This window comes from Taudactylus pleione, unplaced genomic scaffold (genome assembly GCF_031769625.1).
Source record: "Taudactylus pleione unplaced genomic scaffold, aTauple2 ptg000147l, whole genome shotgun sequence".
Classification (NCBI taxonomy): Eukaryota; Metazoa; Chordata; class Amphibia; order Anura; family Myobatrachidae; genus Taudactylus; species Taudactylus pleione.
Genome location: NW_028284549.1, coordinates 1,658,234 through 1,676,891, shown reverse-complemented (window position 1 = coordinate 1,676,891; position 18,658 = coordinate 1,658,234). Strand labels below are relative to the sequence as shown.

Sequence of the window (18,658 nt, the reverse complement as noted above, 5' to 3'; positions counted from 1 at the left end):
ATCGCACGGGGCGCGCCTCCTCCGACCCCTGCTGTAGAAAGCCTGTGAACTGCCGGGCGCCTGCTGAGATTCAGTTACCAGCGGGCGCCCGGCAGGGCAGGGCAGAGCAGAGCAGCAGCCGGAGACGGAAGCTCCGGCTTCCGGCTCCCCCAGTGTGCACTATGGGAAAGACGTCATGACTCATGACGTCTTTCCCATAGTGCAGAGGAGCAGCCAAGTGGAGCGGATGCTGGAGCGGGGCTTATGGTAAGTATTAGTGTTTTTTTTTTTTTGTGTGTGCACGCGGCTTTTACTAGGGACAATACTTGTAGGGGGGGGCATGTCTGCTGTGGGAGGCACTACTACTGGGGGCACCCGGGCACTACTACTGGGGACATTACTCTGGGGGCACTTCTGCTGGGGGAAACACTACCACTGGGGGCACCTGGGCACTACTACTGGGGACATTACTCTGGGGGCACTTCTGCTGGGGGAAACACTACCACTGGGGGCACCTGGGCACTACTACTGGGGACATCACTGTTGGGGACATTACTAATGTGGACATGACTACAGGGGGCACAAGACTATAGGGGGCACTACTAATGGGGTCATGGCATAGGGGGCACCACTCCGGGGGGCACTACTACTGGGTGCACTGCACTACCACTGTGGGCACTGCATAAGGGGCATAAATACAGGGGGCACGTGTGGTTTTAAAACATAGTTTGTGGTTCTGGCTTTTCCAATATATTTTATGTGGAAGTGGTTTGTTGCAGTGTAATCCCTAAGTGGCCTTTTCAGTGTATTTTATGTGGACCTGGCTTATTACAGTGTATTTTATGTGGATCTGGTTTGTATCTTCAATGTGCTGGGCTCGACCCCCAACCTTACTAAAAACGGGTGTGATACAAGGTCATACTTCTGCAAATGTCACTCCAAAGGCATGCACACACAAGTGCGGCGTGGGTTTGTGACAGCTAGGCCACACCCCAATTTTTGAGCGCGCATGATGTCTGTCTTTCTTTTAACTACATATATTTTTCAACGCTTTGCCTCTGACAGGTTAGCCACCCCTGGGCTCAGTAGTCACAGCAGCTGACATTCTGTGGTCTTTCAAGACAACGCTCCCTTACTGTGGTACCACACCCCCCATGATTAGGCCACGCCCACAATATTACTGCTTCTTGAGGGAAGGGGGGGGCGCATTTTGACTGCTCGCACTGGGTGTCTCAGACCCTAGAAACTGTCCTGGCCAAGGCCATCCAGACATCGACGTACTCAGATACTTGAGGGGACTGACCAGAGCAGCACTGTACACACAAGCAGGGTCATAGTAGCGACATTGCGGGCGCGTGGAGGTGGTTGTGATTATACCTCCCTTGCACTCCCGTGCCTCTACCTCCCTGTATCCCTGGTCATAACACGCAACATGGTTTCCATAAGAAAAAGTTTTTACCTAGATATAAAATTGTTCTAAGTAAGCCATGTCTCCAGGGAACATGCCACACTTACGTTTGCAGGCTCTTACTGTAGATACTTGTGCTTGTATGCTCCCGAATCACATTTCCAAGAGAAGGGGTTGAAAGTTTTAAGTGTTAAAGTTAAAATTACACCCTACTTTTTTTCAGTTACAATTTTTGCTTGTATTTATATTAAGCGGTACAGTACATATTGGGTTGCATTTGCCATGTGTACTATAAATATTTTTTTTCAGTTACAATTTTTGCTTGTATTTATAATAAGCGATACAGTACATATTGGGTTGCATTTGCCATGTGTACTATAAATAATTTTTTTCAGTTACAATTTTTGCTTATATTTATAATAAGTGGTACAGTACATATTGGGTTGCATTTGACATGTGTACTATAAATAACTACAGTATATTTACAATAAGATGATTTTACAATGAAAAAAAATTATGCCAAATTATTTATACGTTAACAACCCAGTGTAGTATATGGTCATAAATCAAAAGTAAAATATCAAAATAAAAAAAAATAAAAATAAAAAAAAAGAAATATGAAAATATATAAAATAATAATCAAAAAAATATATATTAAAAATATAGAAAAGAGAAAGGGACAAAAAATGGACACCCAGCTTTAGTTATCTTAAGTCTAAATATTTCTCTTAAAGACTACCATGAAAACAAGTAACAAAAACTAGGCTCTACCATATAATATTTCCTTTTTGCTTTGTACCTTATGTACCAGTTGAAAATAACATCCCTAACATAACTGCTTTTTGAATACAAAACAACCCCACAATAATAAGTTCTCAAATGTGACATTGCTCAATCTTATATATCTGTTGGAAACGTTCAATAAAAAGTCTACACATGTGTCCGCAGGACACCCAGGGAACGGCGTCACAGCACCACACTGGGACATGATCTTTCAAAGCCTTCTACCCCGCTCTCGTAAATGTCATAGAAAATTAAGGTGGTTTTTACTTTAATTTTACTTTAATTTGGCCAGTAGAGAATAGTACAAGAACAATTGGTGAAAGGTCTGGCAGCACTTCAGTGTCACATCACTCCCACTGGAAAAGATGTTTAAATGGTTCATTGTGTTGGATGCAAAATAAAGAGCAAGCACACATGATGGGGCTTTGCACAAGGGCAAGGGCGTCTTTCTTAACAGTATGTCCGACGATGTGTAGAACAGTTTGGTATTTAGTACTTTGTAATAACTGATTGCTAATGCTATAGGCAATTGTAAATGTACTGCACAATTACTGCACAGCTCCTGGTATTCATTCTCTCTAACAGTTTTACTGGCATACAAGAAGCTAAAGTGGCTTTTTCTGCATACGAGGATCTGGACCAGAAGGGGATGAGGGAGGAGACCAATGTCCTGCTGAAAGCTATCAAGGTAGGATGAGTTTACTGTCATAAGGACGAGATTTACGTTGTAAAATGTGTTCAATGACAAAGTTAGCTGCAGCGCTGATCTCTTATATACTAGTATCTCTTGGGCGGGATCAGCATTTGTGTGATGCTTAGCCATAATGTCTGTGTGTATTAGGGGTGTGCACCGGCCACTTTTCGTGTTTTGTGTTTTGGTTTTGGATCTGGATCTTTCTTCGTGTTTTGGATCTGGATTGGTTTTGCCAAAACCACCCTTCCGTGTTTTGGGTTCTGGGTTTTGTGTTTTGGATCTGTATTTTTTTTAAAAAAAGCATAAAAACAGCTAAAATCACAGAATTTGTTGGTTTCTCTGCTCCTATGCTATTATTAACCTCAATAACCTTAATTTCCACTCATTTCCAGTCTATTCTGAACACCTCACAATAGTGTTTTCATGTCCAAAAGGTTGCACCGAGGTAGCTGGATGACTATGCTAAGCGACACGAGTGGGCGGCACAAACACGTGACCCATCTAGGAGTGACACTGCAGTGGCAGACAGGATGGCAGTTAGAAAAACTAGGCCCCAAACTGTACATAATGCAAAGAAAAAAAAGAAGTGCAAGATGGAATTGTCCTTGGGCCCTCCCACCCACCCTTATGTTGTATAAACAGGACATGCACACTTTAACAAATCAATCATTTCAGCGCCAGGGTCTGCCACACAACTGTGGCTGAAATGATTGGTTCTTTTGGGCCCCCACAAAACAAGCTGGCAATTAATGTGTCCCTGCACAAACTGGCTCTACGGAGGCAAGATGTCATCCTCATCCTCCTCATCCACCGATTCCTCACCCTCTTCAGTGTGTACATCCTCATCCTCACAGAGTATTAATTCGTCCCTGCTGGAACCACAGGTCCCTCTGTACGTTCTGGAGGCTGGTCTCCCTGGAAGAGTTGATAATTCATTTTATGAACATCATCTTCTCCACATTTTGTGAAAGCAACCTCCTACGCCTTTCGCTGACAAGGTTCCCGGCTGCACTAAACACTCTTTCGGAGTACACACTGGAGGGGGGGCAACTCAGGTAAAATAGAGCCAGTTTGTACAGGGACCTCCAAATTGCTTCTTTTTCCTGCCAGTACAGGTACGGACTGTCTGACATGCCTACTTGGATGCTGTCACCGATGTAATCCTTTAACAGACAGACGCACGCTTGTCGCTGCTGCTTTGAGGATTCAAGTGCGGCTACAGCCCACACAATTCACAAAGACTGAAAAAAAAAAAGAATATTTTTATTGTTTGTGGAGCACACTTTGAGGGTTACACCACCCTTTAACAGACAGACGCACGCTTGTCGCTGCTGCTTTGAGGATGCAAGTGCGGCTACAGCCCACACAATTCACAAAGACAGAAAAAAGAAGAAGAATATTTTAATTGTTTGTGTAGAACACTTTGAGGTGTCACCACCCTTTAACAGACAGACGCACGCTTGTCGCTGCTGCTTTAAGGATGCAGGTGCGGCTACAGCCCACACATTTCACAAAGACCGAAAAAAAAGAACAATATTTTAATTGTTTGTGTAGAACACTTTGAGGTGTCACCACCCTTTAACAGACAGACGCACGCTTGTCGCTGCTGCTTTAAGGATGCAGGTGCGGCTACAGCCCACACAATTCACATAGACAGAAAAAAAAAGAACAATATTTTAATTGTTTCTGTAGCACACTTTGAGGGTGTCACCACCCTTTAACAGACAGACGCACGCTTGTCGCTGCTGCTTTGAGGATGCAAGTGTGGCTACATCGCACACAAGTCACAAACACATTAAAAAAATAGTTTTTTATTTTTTGGAACACTTTGAGAGTTACACCACCCTTTAACAGACAGACGCACGCTTGTCGCTGCTGCTTTAAGGATGCAGGTGCGGCTACAGCCCACACATTTCACAAAGACCGAAAAAAAAAGAACAATATTTTAATTGTTTGTGTAGAACACTTTGAGGGTGTCACCACCCTTTAACAGACAGACGCACGCTTGTCGCTGCTGCTTTAAGGATGCAGGTGCGGCTACAGCCCACACAATTCACATAGACAGAAAAAAGAAGAAGAATATTTTTATTGTTTGTGTAGCACACTTTGAGGGTGTCACCACCCTTTAACAGACAGACGCACGCTTGTCGCTGCTGCTTTAAGGATGCAGGTGCGGCTACATCGCACACAAGTCACAAACACATTAAAAAAATAGTTTTTTATTTTTTGGAGCACTTTGAGAGTTACACCACCCTTTAACAGACAGACGCACGCTTGTCGCTGCTGCTTTAAGGATGCAGGTGCGGCTACAGCCCACACATTTCCCAAAGACCAAAAAAAAAAGAACAATATTTTAATTGTTTGTGTAGCACACTTTGAGGGTGTCACCACCCTTTAACAGACAGACGCACGCTTGTCGCTGCTGCTTTGAGGATGCAAGTGTGGCTACATCGCACACAAGTCACAAACACATTAAAAAAATATTTTTTTATTTTTTGGAACACTTTGAGAGTTACACCACCCTTTAACAGACAGACGCATGCTTGTCGCTGCTGCTTTAAGGATGCAGGTGCGGCTACAGCCCACACATTTCACAAAGACCGAAAAAAAAAGAACAATATTTTAATTGTTTGTGTAGAACACTTTGAGGGTGTCACCACCCTTTAACAGACAGACGCACGCTTGTCGCTGCTGCTTTAAGGATGCAGGTGCGGCTACAGCCCACACATTTCACAAAGACCAAAAAAAAAAGAACAATATTTTAATTGTTTGTGTAGCACACTTTGAGGGTGTCACCACCCTTTAACAGACAGACGCACGCTTGTCGCTGCTGCTTTAAGGATGCAGGTGCGGCTACAGCCCACACAATTCACAAAGACAGAAAAAAGAACAATATTTTAATTGTTTGTGTAGCACACTTTGAGGGTGTCACCACCCTTTAACAGACAGACGCACGCTTGTCGCTGCTGCTTTAAGGATGCAGGTGCGGCTACAGCCCACACATTTCACAAAGACCGAAAAAAAAAGAACAATATTTTAATTGTTTGTGTAGAACACTTTGAGGTGTCACCACCCTTTGACAGACGCACGCTTGTCGCTGCTGCTTTAAGGATGCAGGTGCGGCTACAGCCCACACAATTCACATAGACAGAAAAAAAAAGAACAATATTTTAATTGTTTCTGTAGCACACTTTGAGGGTGTCACCACCCTTTAACAGACAGACGCACGCTTGTCGCTGCTGCTTTGAGGATGCAGGTGGAATCTAGACGGGATTTGGAACCGAGGACACACTACCTCCATCAATTGTCTAAATCCCACTGCACTAATGTCGGATACCGGACGCACGTCTAACACCAACATAGCAGTCAAGGCCTCAGTTATACGTTTTGCTTCAGGATGACTGCTGTCGTACTTCATCCTCATCGCTAGGGACTGTTGGAGGGTCAATTGTTTAGTAAAAGTAGTGATGTTCCTACTTCCTCTCTGGGATGATGAACAACTCCCAGCAGCAGCAACAGCACTAGGAGGAAGAGGTTCTTGATCTTTCCCTATTTTATTTTTATCGGAGAAAGTTTGGTCCTCCATTTATGTTATATTGATATATATACGTGCGGCTAAAGCGCACACAAACACAGAAAATATTATTTTATTTTTGCTGGAGAGTAGTGCACTTTGTGGGTTACACCACCCTTTAAGAAATGAGCCAGCCGGCTCTTTACTTATGGGACACAGGCGCACGCTTGGCGCTGCTCCTTTGTTGATGCACGTGCAGCCACAGTGCACACAATTCACAAACACAGAAAATAATTTTTTTTTTGGTTTGGACTGGAGTGTACTTTCGGGGGTTACAGCACCCTTAACGGTCAAGCCAGCCGGCCCTTTACTTATGACACAGGCGCACGCTTGGCACTACTTTGTTGATGCACGTGCGGCTACTGCGCACACAATTCACAAACACAGAAAATAATTTTTTTTTAGGTTTGGACTGGAGTGTACTTTCGGGGGTTACAGCACCCTTAACGGTCAAGCCAGCCGGCCCTTTACTTATGACACAGGCGCACGCTTGGCACTACTTTGTTGATGCACGTGCGGCTACTGCGCACACAATTCACAAACACAGAAAATAATTTTTTTTTGGTTTGGACTGGAGTGTACTTTCGGGGGTTACAGCACCCTTTAACGGTCAAGCCAGCCGGCCCTTTACTTATGACACAGGCGCACGCTTGGCACTACTTTGTTGATGCACGTGCGGCTACTGCGCACACAATTCACAAACACAGAAAATAATTTTTTTTTAGGTTTGGACTGGAGTGTACTTTCGGGGGTTACAGCACCCTTAACGGTCAAGCCAGCCGGCCCTTTACTTATGACACAGGCGCACGCTTGGCACTACTTTGTTGATGCACGTGCGGCTACTGCGCACACAATTCACAAACACAGAAAATAATTTTTTTTTTGGTTTGGACTGGAGTGTACTTTCGGGGGTTACAGCACCCTTAACGGTCAAGCCAGCCGGCCCTTTACTTATGACACAGGTGCACGCTTGGCACTACTTTGTTGATGCACGTGCGGCTACTGCGCACACAATTCACAAACACAGAAAATATATTATTTTTTTAGCACTTGGGGGGAGCACCCCTGATGGACAGAGCACCCCCTGGACAACACTACAGCACTCCTTTAGGACTGGGACACTGCACAGGACTTTGGAGTGGACACAGCCCCTATGGAGAACTGACTGCACAACACAGTCCAGCCAGCCCCTATGGACTTTGAAGTAGTGGACACAGCCCCTATTAACAACAGCAGCACAGCACAACACAGCCAGCCCCTATGGACTTTGAAGTAGTGGACAACAGCAGCACTACACTACACTACACTACACAGCCCTAACTCCCACCCTCCCTCTTCACTGTCCACAGCCGAGTGAGAAAATGGCGCCGACGCGGGTACCTTATATAGGATCCAAAACCCGCGAGACTCGGAAGGCGGGATGATGACGTTTTGCCTCGATTTCAGATCCGAGTCAGGCGGGAAAAGTCGAGCCTGACTCGGATCGGACTCGGATCGGGGGGGCTCGGGGGGGTTCGGATTTCAGAAATCCGAACCCGCTCACCCCTAGTGTGTATATGTACGTGTGTGAATATATATTAGAGTTGAGCACAGACCCCTGTGTTTTGGTTTTGGTTCCAAATCATCGTCGTGTTTTGGTTTTGGAAAAACCCTCAATTGTTTGTATTTGGACCTGTTTGTGTGCTTACAGTAATATTAACAACCGTAACATTAATTCTCTGTCACTTTCAGTCAATTTTTACCACCTTACAGTTCAGCGGGGTTAGGATTAGGTTTTTTTGGGGGGGAGGTTAGGGTTAGGCAACCCTAGGGGGGAGGGTTAGGGTTAGGCACCACTGGGGGGGTTAGGCACGGAGGGAGGGTTAGGTTTAGGCACTAACGGGGAGGGATAGGGATATGGTGTGGAGTGGGGAGGGTTATGGTTAGGCTACAAGGGAGGGTTAGGGGGGTAGGGGGCAGGATAAGTATACTTAACCGACCCCTGTCGAGATACCAACCATCGGGATGCCGCTGTCTAGATTCTGACAGGAGTCATCCTGTCAGCCAGCATTGCATACCTATTCTGTCACAAGCACATGGCAGTTTAAAAGAGTTTAGCACATCTGTGAAACATAGTGGCACTGCAGTGACAGACAGGATGGTAGTTTAATAGACTATAAGACCCTATAGTATATTTTTATTAACTAAAAGCCTAAAAGTAAATGCCTAGTAGAAAATCTAATATATTACCAATGCTCTTCTCCAAAGAGAAAATCACTGGACTCAGGCCAGTATAGGTGATTGCTGTCGGAGTAACAAATAGTAGAAAACTAGTTCACCATCAAACTTACTCCAAACATCAAATCACAGACCTGAGACCAATACAGATGATTTGAGGTGGAGCATTTAGTGGAAGGTTAAGCATTTATTACTATAAGGGAAAGTAAAACTGAAACATGGAACAAATTATTATAAACCAAGCTTTCAAACACGAGTTATACAAACTGAATCCAAACAGAAAATCACAGGCCTAAGGCCAATACAGGTGATTCAAGCCAGAGTTAAAGCCTAGTAGGAAAGATAATGGCAACATATTTCTCCAGTTAGCAGATCATAGAGCCGAGGCCATTACAAGTAAATATATATAGAGTAACAGGCTAGTAGTAGTTACACCAATACACCTTATGTTGTGTGTTAAAAAAGACATGCACAGTTTACCAAACAAAGTACTTCAGTTACAGGGACTGCCACTATTGTGGCTGAAATGCTTGGTTTGTTTGGGCCCCTACAAAAGAAAACATTTTGGTGGTTTGGTTTAACTAAGCTACCAATGACCTTAAGGTTACAGTGTTAATAGTTAAATATGTCATTATCCTCATCATCACCCTCGTCACTGATGTTAATATCATCATCACACATTTTTAGCTCATTCCCACTGTAATCCACGTCTACAGTCTATGTTTGTAATTGGCAGCAAGGTATTCCTCATAGAATTTGTAGTTCATTTTGATGAACTTCAGTTTATCCAAATTTTTTGGAAGTATCCTTTTATACCGCTTGCTCACAAGATCCCCAGCTGTGCTAAGCACTCATTCCAAGTATAGTACACACTGGAGGGTGGGTAGCTTAAGTACACCATAGCTAGTTTGTACAAGGGGCTCTAAATTACAATTTTTTCCTCCCAGTATTTAAAGGCACTGTGGGAGATGCTAATGTTAGTTTTTTACTGGCAGTAGCATTTGTAGAAGAAACTGAAGCAGGAGACATGGTGTGCCACTTGAGCTGACAACTTGCTCACAAGGAGCTCTTTGCATTTCTTAAGATCCGTGTCATGAAAGAAAAACATTGCATAGGACATCTAGGATCAAGCATGGTTGCCAAAATGTAGTAATCCAATTACAAAATGTTGCAAACCCTTTGGTCCTGGCAAAGTGAATAAATAACTATCTACAAGTCCAACATACTTAGCAGAATTGCTAAGTTTCATCTCCACCTTCATCTTCTCTAGCTGCTTTGCCAGAAGTTTAGTTAAGGGTTTGACCTGACTCAGGCTGGCAGTGTCTTAATGAATTTCAGAGTTTACAATTTCAAATAGTTTCAGTAGCTTGCATAAAACTATTCTCCAGTGTGCGCAGTAAAATAGCATGTCCCTCCTCTCCATATCTATGGCTTGATGTGTACATCTTGACGCCTTGGTGCTGTTCCTCCAGTTGCTGAAGCATGTAAAGGGTTTAATTCCACCTGGTTACTAACTCTTGCTTCAGTTGGAGGCATGGCAAATTGAACTTTTTGCGCAGCCACTGCAATGTTCTATATGCAGTTGCTGAATGCCGTAAATGGGCAGAAATTTTACGCACTTCCTGCACAGACCTCAGAATCCAAACCACTCATAACAAATAGCAATAACAAACAGTAAATCTGAACTTATCAGGGATATATACAGTTTTGATTCCTACCTATCTATACACTCTAAATGTCACTATTTAGCGTTGTAAGTCGCACAAGAAATAATTACTCTTCAGACTTTGAATGTGTTTCCAAAGCACAAAAAGATATTATTCACCAAAAAGCAGATAGTTACACACTGTGATCTAAATACAATTAGCGCAAACAAATTATACAATCACAATGTACAGTCCATACATTACGCAGGCGCTCTGGATCCAGATTTCCGGCATCAAAGGTGAAGCCTCCGTCAACAGAAAGAATATAATGACTGCCTAGCAGGTTCAGGGAGCTTGCATATAAACCCTTGCAGAGATAGGCAATACAATAGAACTAGTTGGCATAATCCCATTGGTTCTTCTTCCTGGTTCTCCTGTTATGATGCAGTTCATAGGTCAGTTTGTATTGTAATAGTTCAGCCTCCAACAGCTTCTTTGTGTCCATTTTAACTAATCAATAGAGACTACATACAGAGATGCATTCTAACCTATAATTCATATATTGCGAATGCCTGCTGCGATCTCCTTGCTGATGGAACCGGAAGTCTGCAAATAAACAGTGGTTTAGAATAGCACCAAACACGGTCTGCTTATCATGTACTAAACCTGAGATCTTAAATACAATCGCTTCATTACATAATTAATAATGAATAAACCTTGAATATTAACCTTAATGCTAGGGAACCTTTTTATGTAAGTGTGCAATGTGTAAGTGTAAGAATATTGCGTAGTTTTGCTAATATGTGTGGTGCGTTTATGTGTTTTGTGCTTTGATAAACATCGCAACTGTGTGATATTTATATGTTTTATTTAATGTGTGTTATGCATGTAAGTCTATGTGTGTGTGTTATGCAATTCGGTGTATGTATGATGGATTTAATATATATATTATCCTTTTCTAACATATTTTAAAACTACAGTGCAAGGTGTTACAAGCAGCTAGGTTCACTTTCAAGCAGGGTGGAGACCTCCAGCTGACTGCCGTTGCCACTTAGTCTGATAGCTAATTCAAAGGTTTTCCTCTGCCTATTTAGAATACACTTGTCAGTACTTCTTAAGCAAACCTCCGACCATTGTTTTCTAACTTCTCATTCAGACAAATTCAATTGTGCATATCAGTGTCTGGGTTATATTTCAATTGCCAAAGACATACTTGTCTGTATGAGGGGCTTCTCAATTTATATGTAAAACACTCACAGTATACTTTTCTCAGACATGTATACAGAAGCTGTTTCTTATTGCTAACTAAATCCTGCATGAATATTGTGTTTGTCAGTGTGAGAGTGTTGTATATTATTCGCTATTTAGTGTTGTGCGAATGTGTGGATACGTGCGCACACTGGGTGCGTACTTCATGGATTGTACCACTGTGGTACCCCGAATCCTGGGAGTACCACTTCTGAATACCCTGTAGGGTAAGATGCCTTGTTTGATCAGTAGGTGCTGAATGTCATTATAAAGTATGTATATGTTTAATGTATATATGATAATGGTATCATAAGACTGTACCATATATTGTATTTATGCCCAGGACTGGTAATGACCTGCCCCACTTTGTGGCAGAGACTGTAACCTGTTTCCCCCCTCCTGGAGTGTGGCCTTTCCCACCTGACCTAAAACTGTTAATGATGGGCAAGCAGCAGGGACTCTTCCACCGGCTCTTGAGGGGGACCCTGCAAGTTTCTGGTCAAATGGCCAACTGCCGTTTTAAACAGTGGCTGCTGCACGCGACCCCGGTGGGAGAGAAGCCGGCGCGTGCAAGAGGACCCGGACGGAGTTAATAAGAGGGACTGCCTGAGAGACGGTTGGGGTTTTTTCCTGAGGCGCTGTGGCGGAGAAGGGAGCGGTGACGGAGTGGTCCCATATCTTAAGCTGTGGGATATAGATGTCAGTATGTTCCTCAGAGTCTGTGCTTTTTGTATACTATCCTTGGTTTATTGGGAATAAATTGTTCAATTAAGGGGTCAAGTTTAAGCATGTCCCAATATTTATTCAATATAGTTTCTAGACCTCTCGTGTAACTGTAATATTGTGTAATGAAAGTAACATCTGACTCCTTACTCTTGTTGGTAGCTTTATATTAGATCAGGTCTTCTCTCTTCTTATTCCTCACTTCTTCCAAGCTCTTCTCCAGTAGATCCTCATTGTAATCTCTTTCAAGGAATTTTTTGTTTAAGACGTCACATTGGTCCTCAAAGGTTTCGTTGCTCGTACAGTTCCTCCAAATCCTTCGGAACTGTCCCTTTGGAATGTTTTTTTTTTTTTATGGATGTGATGCGATAGGGTCTGGAACTAGAGAGAGTGGAAGTGATGGGGAGTTTGGGACGGTCTGTTTTATTGCAGAAAAAGTAGACTGAGATAAAGAAAATAAAAATAAATAAATCTCCACTTCAGGACATGTGTGGAAGTGTGCGGTGGAGACAGTTTGCACAGAGCTGCTCTAATTTTTTGGGATTTAATTTGAGTCTGCCACCAAATCGTACTCTCTGATATATGTTATAGAATGTTCCTTTCTTGTCCAGTTGTCTACTGATTACCTCTAATCAAGGGCGTATCTTCCCATTGGCCAGGATGGAACTCGCCAGGGGCACCAATCAAGGGGGGGGGGTATGCTACCCACGGCCAGTTTTATAAGTCAAAGTCTGCACTCAGGGCCAGTCCTAGCAATACGCAGGGTATGTAGTTGCGTTGGTCGCTACACTGTAGAGTACGCCGCCGTGCCGCAGACTGAAATGCACCGCTGTACATTGAGTCACCATCACTCAATTGGTCCCCCACCCCCTCCAGACAGACAGACTCTTCTGACAGGCGCACAACTGTGCCACTGTCCAGAGGAGACTTGGCACTGACTGGGAGGCGTAGCCACACGAGGAGCCAAGACGAAGTGCACGTCATTCAGAGGAGCTGCACTTCCGGGTTCTAGCACCGTTGACGAGACGGTTGTTGCTGGATCCAAGTTGGAGAATGGACCTCTGATGTCACAACCATGTGACTGCTGCAGCAGGGCTGGGCTGCTACCAGTGTTACTATCCACGTGGGCATAGAGTGGGGAATATAAACCTGTGGCGAGCAAAGCGAGCCTGTGAGAAGACAGTTTTGGCCCTCGTTCTTAGCCTTGCCCCTCCCCCTTTTTCAGCGGGTTACAGTTGTGACGTCAGAGGTCCTTTACAGCACCTCGTTCTAGACCTAACCTTAACGTGACCCGGGCACCAGCTACAGTGCAGCAGGTCGCAGCCTCACAGGGGTCTGCTTAGGGTGACTGGGTAAGACCCTCTTTTTATTAATTTTATACAATATATTTATGATATTTTCTAAACTTCTTAAATACAATGTACCTTAACTTCTGAAAATAAAGACACAGACAACAGTGTTGGCGTTTAAATATTTTGTCAAATTTATTTTTCACAAGTTATTAAATTTTAGACTATAAGTTAATGCTAATAATGGTGATGGCACAAAAAGAACGCACAGGACAATAACAACCAAACAGCTCAAACAAACACACACACACACACACACACACACACACACACACACACACACACACACACACACACACACACACACACACACAAGCCAAGCATTGGTGATCAACTCTCCTTTACCTTCAACCGCCAGTCCAGGTGGTATAGCCATTTCCCGTCCAGGACAATTGGCTGTCGCCTTACTCCACTTTAATGAGAGCGCACCCACTAAGCCTAATTATTAACATAAAGTAACTCCAAGTGTCGTTCTTATCCGCAACCACCAAACCAACCATCATACATTCAACAAACGAAAAAACAAAAAGAGGGAGGGAGGGTAGGAAAAACTGGAACAAAGAGGGCAGATTTACATACATCACTCCATTATATACTCTTAGACCACTCCCCATGAAACATTCATTGGCTGCATAAGACCAGCTAAGCTTAAAGGGGCAATATCCAACATGTTATTAAACTGGCAACACTCAAAACATTTGTGGTTTAATGTCTCTCATGTCTGCATGTCATCCTTTGGGCTTACTAATATTTGTTGTGTACAAATATTCATAATGTTTTATATGTTATTTTTATACAATCTACTGTATTTGGGTGATTGAGCACTGTATATCTCTATCAAGGAGGATAAGTAGAGATGCATTCATGGCTTAATGGACCTGACAGAATAGAGGGAGAATAGTCTCTATTGTAAATGCTGAGGTTCCACAGTTTATTCGAAAAAGCAAAACATTTGTTACCAGCTTCCGATTATATGGAGGTCTGCGTTCAGCAATTGTTTTTATTGTACATAGGGGATGATTTTTTTACATGATTTTTTACATGATTTTCCCCGCTTTGTACTAAATGTAATTTGCAGGGACAGTGGTAGCACTAACCGTTCTCTCTGCACATTACATCCCTAGGGGGGAAGGACACCTCTGGGGGAATCTGACATGGTGCAGATTCAGTAGTTGGACGGAGGCTGCGGGAATGACCTCATAGGCATCAAGCAGTTTGCGCCATTCTCAGATGGCGTAAACCAAAAGGGGCCAAACTCCGAAGAACAACGCTTATTCCGAAATTGGTACATAGGTGTCAGACTGCTGTCACCATTGACATTGATGGGGACTGCGGTAGCAGTGGTAGTTAGCCTTTGCAGGAGATTTCTGTGAAATTTCCTGCATTAGGCTGTTAGTACATACAGTAGCTGTGATACATAATGGGGGGGCACCAGTCCCTTGCTTTACCAGGGGCACTCGGACCCCTAAATACACCCCTGTCTCTAATAATGTGGGCCATGCATCTAAACACCAATTCCCTGTTCTGCCGGTGATCTGCAGTTTGTCTGGGGATAGGCGAAAAATTAAGTTAGCAATCCCGACTAGCCGACTACGACCATTTTCAGTGGGTTTTCTCTGTCCCCCGACCCCGGCATCGGTAGAAGCTAGATGTATGGGCCCCTCAAACCCATGTCAGAATCTCCCTTTTTCCTTCTCACAAACAGTAATATACAGCAGATACAGATCACTGGGAAATTCAAGGAAAACGTTCATAGTTGAAATTAAAAAAAAAAAAAAAGTTTTTTTTTTTTGCTCAATAAAAGCTGACTATGAAATCAATGGGCATTTGTTCACCTGCTGATACCATACAGCAGTAAATCTTACCATCGCTGGAAACAGGAGCTTGACGTACAGTAGCAGCAGCAGAATGGTTAAGCTCATTGATTTTCCCAGTCTCATTTCCCTCCCTGGATGTCTGTTTGTAATTCGTGATACTGTCTGAAACGCCTGTCGTAGAGTTTAACAGCGATCTATGGTCTCTTTCTGACGTGTCAAACAAACCAGAGAACAATTACGGAGTTTCTACATTTGTTGTCTTTCTCCGGCAGAAGGCAGCACTCCAATCACAGCAGGCCTGCAGATTTTTCTCGCCTTTCTTTGGAGAAATAAAATATTCATTTGTGAGACATCAAGGGCACCCCCAGAGCAGGAAGCCTTGAAGTTTCCCATGTAGATTTTGCTCGCTGCTGCTTTGAAAAGTAATAGGCTTTTGCTTGTCCACACTGTTTAAAGCTTCGAGGACTCACAGAGATCACCTTCCCTTTTAAAAAATTGATTTTGTCTCTGTGGAATATCTGGAAAAAAAAAATGTATGGTGTCTTTGTACGGTTTCGGCTCACATGTGTGATGCTAGAGTATGGAGCCAATATTATACATTCCGCACTCAAACTCTCATATAAAAACAAGAAAGCATCCCCATTGCTCGGCCTATCCTTTACCCCTCAGCAGATTAAAACAAAAATATAAACCATCCGGTACGAGTGGCCGCTAGCTGAGGGTGGCCATCTTCTGCTTTAGCTGTGGTCAGGAAGGAATTATCGGCCACATGGGGCTGGGGCTGAGGCTGAAAATGATCAAGGGCCTTTGCAGGGGCGTCTTAAGCAAGGAGGGGGCCCTTGTGTACTCCCCGTACGGGGCCCCCTTCTCTCTCCCCGGTGGCCAGCAGCCGACTGACACGGCTGGCCAGCCACTGGAGCATTAGTAGACTCCGGGCACTAGAGTGTGGCCGGAGTCTACTGCGCATGCGCAGAACACCAGAAAAATGGCCGCGGTGGTCATTTTCCAATGTTCTGAGCAGCGCTGACACCCGCTGCGGGACCACGGACAGGTAAGTTTAAAATAATATGGGTGCTGCGTGTGCAGTGCGGGGCCCCCCTGGACCCGGGGGCCCGTGTGCCCCGCACACACTGCACCCATTATAGATCCGCCACTGGGCCTTTGTTGAGTAGAAGAGGAGGCGTGACCAGTGCTGTGTGGGTGTGACCAGTGCTGTGTGGGTGTGGCCAGTACCATGAGGGCGTGTACATCCCCTACATGATAAGCCCCAATATCTCCCTAAGTGCATAAAATGTACAAAAATTGCATTATTTTGTGAGGGAAAATAGAAATACAATTTTAATACTGATGATTTTTGGGCGACCGTGCGCCCAGCTGGGCCTATTGTCATGTGGAGGCCTGGAGCTGTAGTCCCATCCCCACTGTTGTTAATCTGGGCCTGGTTGTTGCCACATGCTGGATTAGACCTCGGACGATTCTACATATTTGCAGGACTAGCCACTTACACTTAGAACAGGTTGTTTGATCCCTTTTGTGAATCCTCCAGGGTGCCTGATAATGTGTCTGGCGTGCCTGAGCGGTGGCTATGCAGGCGCAAGAAGATGGTCCGTATTATTGGCATACCTCCCAACATTTGACTTAGCTGAGGAGGAACATCTAAGCTCGCCCTAAAATAGGGGGCGTGACCTATTGACAGTGGGCATGCCCTTGCGCTAAATGCCATACCCGTGATCCACGCCCCTGATTTTGGCATTCTGGGGGCTTGTCCAATGCTCCAGGAGCTGTTGGACAGCTCCCCAGCCTCTTCCACAGCCAGCAATGGGTATATGGATGACGCACGCATGCCCACGTCACCCATTCACCACTGCTCAGCTATTCAGAGCAGCAGTATTAGTGTCTCCTTCCCAACTTCCCCACGTCCGCGGGACACTGTGACCAGTGGGTGGGACCCGCGGGTGTCTTGCTGAAATCAGGAGGTATTGGCGTGTTACGGGATTGTCACGGGCGTGTCGCTGAACTGGTTGTGAACTGATTCAAGTGAACTAGTGAGCGAGCTGCCACGGCGGTAGGGAAAAGTGACCATATTACTGACAGTCAGCTGCCGTCTGTACAAGAGGACCCACAAAACTAGTGAACGGTGCATTGGAGGGATCTTACAAGTAATAGCGGAGCGTTTGCTGAGCAAATCTCTTCTGAAGTCCCCACTGTCACAGATTGTAGCTTTGGAGAATGTACAGGACACAGAAAGTATTGTGCTCCCACAGCCCCTGAACAGGAATTTCCTATTACACGCCACCCATAAGATGCAGACATGGAATTTACAATAATCTCTCCTGCCTTCCTAACAGAAGAGCCTTTTACATGTACTGTATATCACAGCGTTACAAGAGCATAACACTAAGGCTACGGTTCGCAAATTCGGTCCTCAAGGCATCCTAACAGTCCAGGTTTTAAGGATGAGCATGTATGAGCACAGGTTGGTTTGGGTATGATATCGTGACACTCGGGATGTCAGCTGTCAATAGACTGACAGCGGTTTCCCGATGGCTAGAATCCTGACAGGGGAATGGTAAGTACTGATCCCCTGCCCTATTTACCCCCTAACCCTCCTCTCCAGCACCCTAAAACTAACCTTCCCTTCCCCGCACTCTAACCATCCCGGTAAGTGCCTAAACCTAACCCTCCCCCCTTAGTGGCTAACCCTAACCTACCCCTGGTGGTGCCTAACCCTAACCCCCCCTGTCTGTAGCCTAACCCTAACCTCCACCCTCCTGCAGCCTAAACAAATTAGAGGGGTAATTTACCAAAAGAACAGTAAAGTGTCAGTAGTAAAGTGTCAGTAGTAAAGTGTCATAAGTAAAGTGTTTGGACAGCGCATGTGCAGAGAGATATCCTTCAGAATAATTTACAGGCCCAAAGAGAACCCAACGGGGACTGCTTTTTCAATCAAAAATGGAGGGACCACAGCAAATATCATCCTTTTATGCACCCATGGGAGCAGGGCCGGACTGCCCACTTGGCACTTCTGGCAAATGCCAGAAGGGCCGATGGCCAGATCCCCAGCCAAGCAGCTCTGCCTCCCAGAGCTCTGCTCGGCCAGGGACAGGGGCGCCGAGAAGGGGGGAGCGGGTTCTAATTGTCTGGGCTTGCTGGTGGGCGCCCCCCCCTCTTACATCACAGCAGCCCAGCACACGCTGCTGAATGCTGGGCTGCACTGGGA

At 44.7% G+C, this 18,658-nt stretch overlaps 1 protein-coding gene across 1 annotated transcript in view; it reads left to right on the top strand.

Moving 5' to 3' along the window:
- The window catches only part of LOC148522302 (uncharacterized), a 181,346-nt gene that overhangs the window by 17,604 nt on the left and 145,084 nt on the right, over positions 1 to 18,658 (top strand). Inside the window, exon 5 of the mRNA XM_088474082.1 lies at positions 2,756 to 2,858. Coding sequence (XP_088330208.1) covers positions 2,756 to 2,858 — 103 coding nt within the window. The remainder of the gene's footprint in view (positions 1 to 2,755; positions 2,859 to 18,658) is intronic.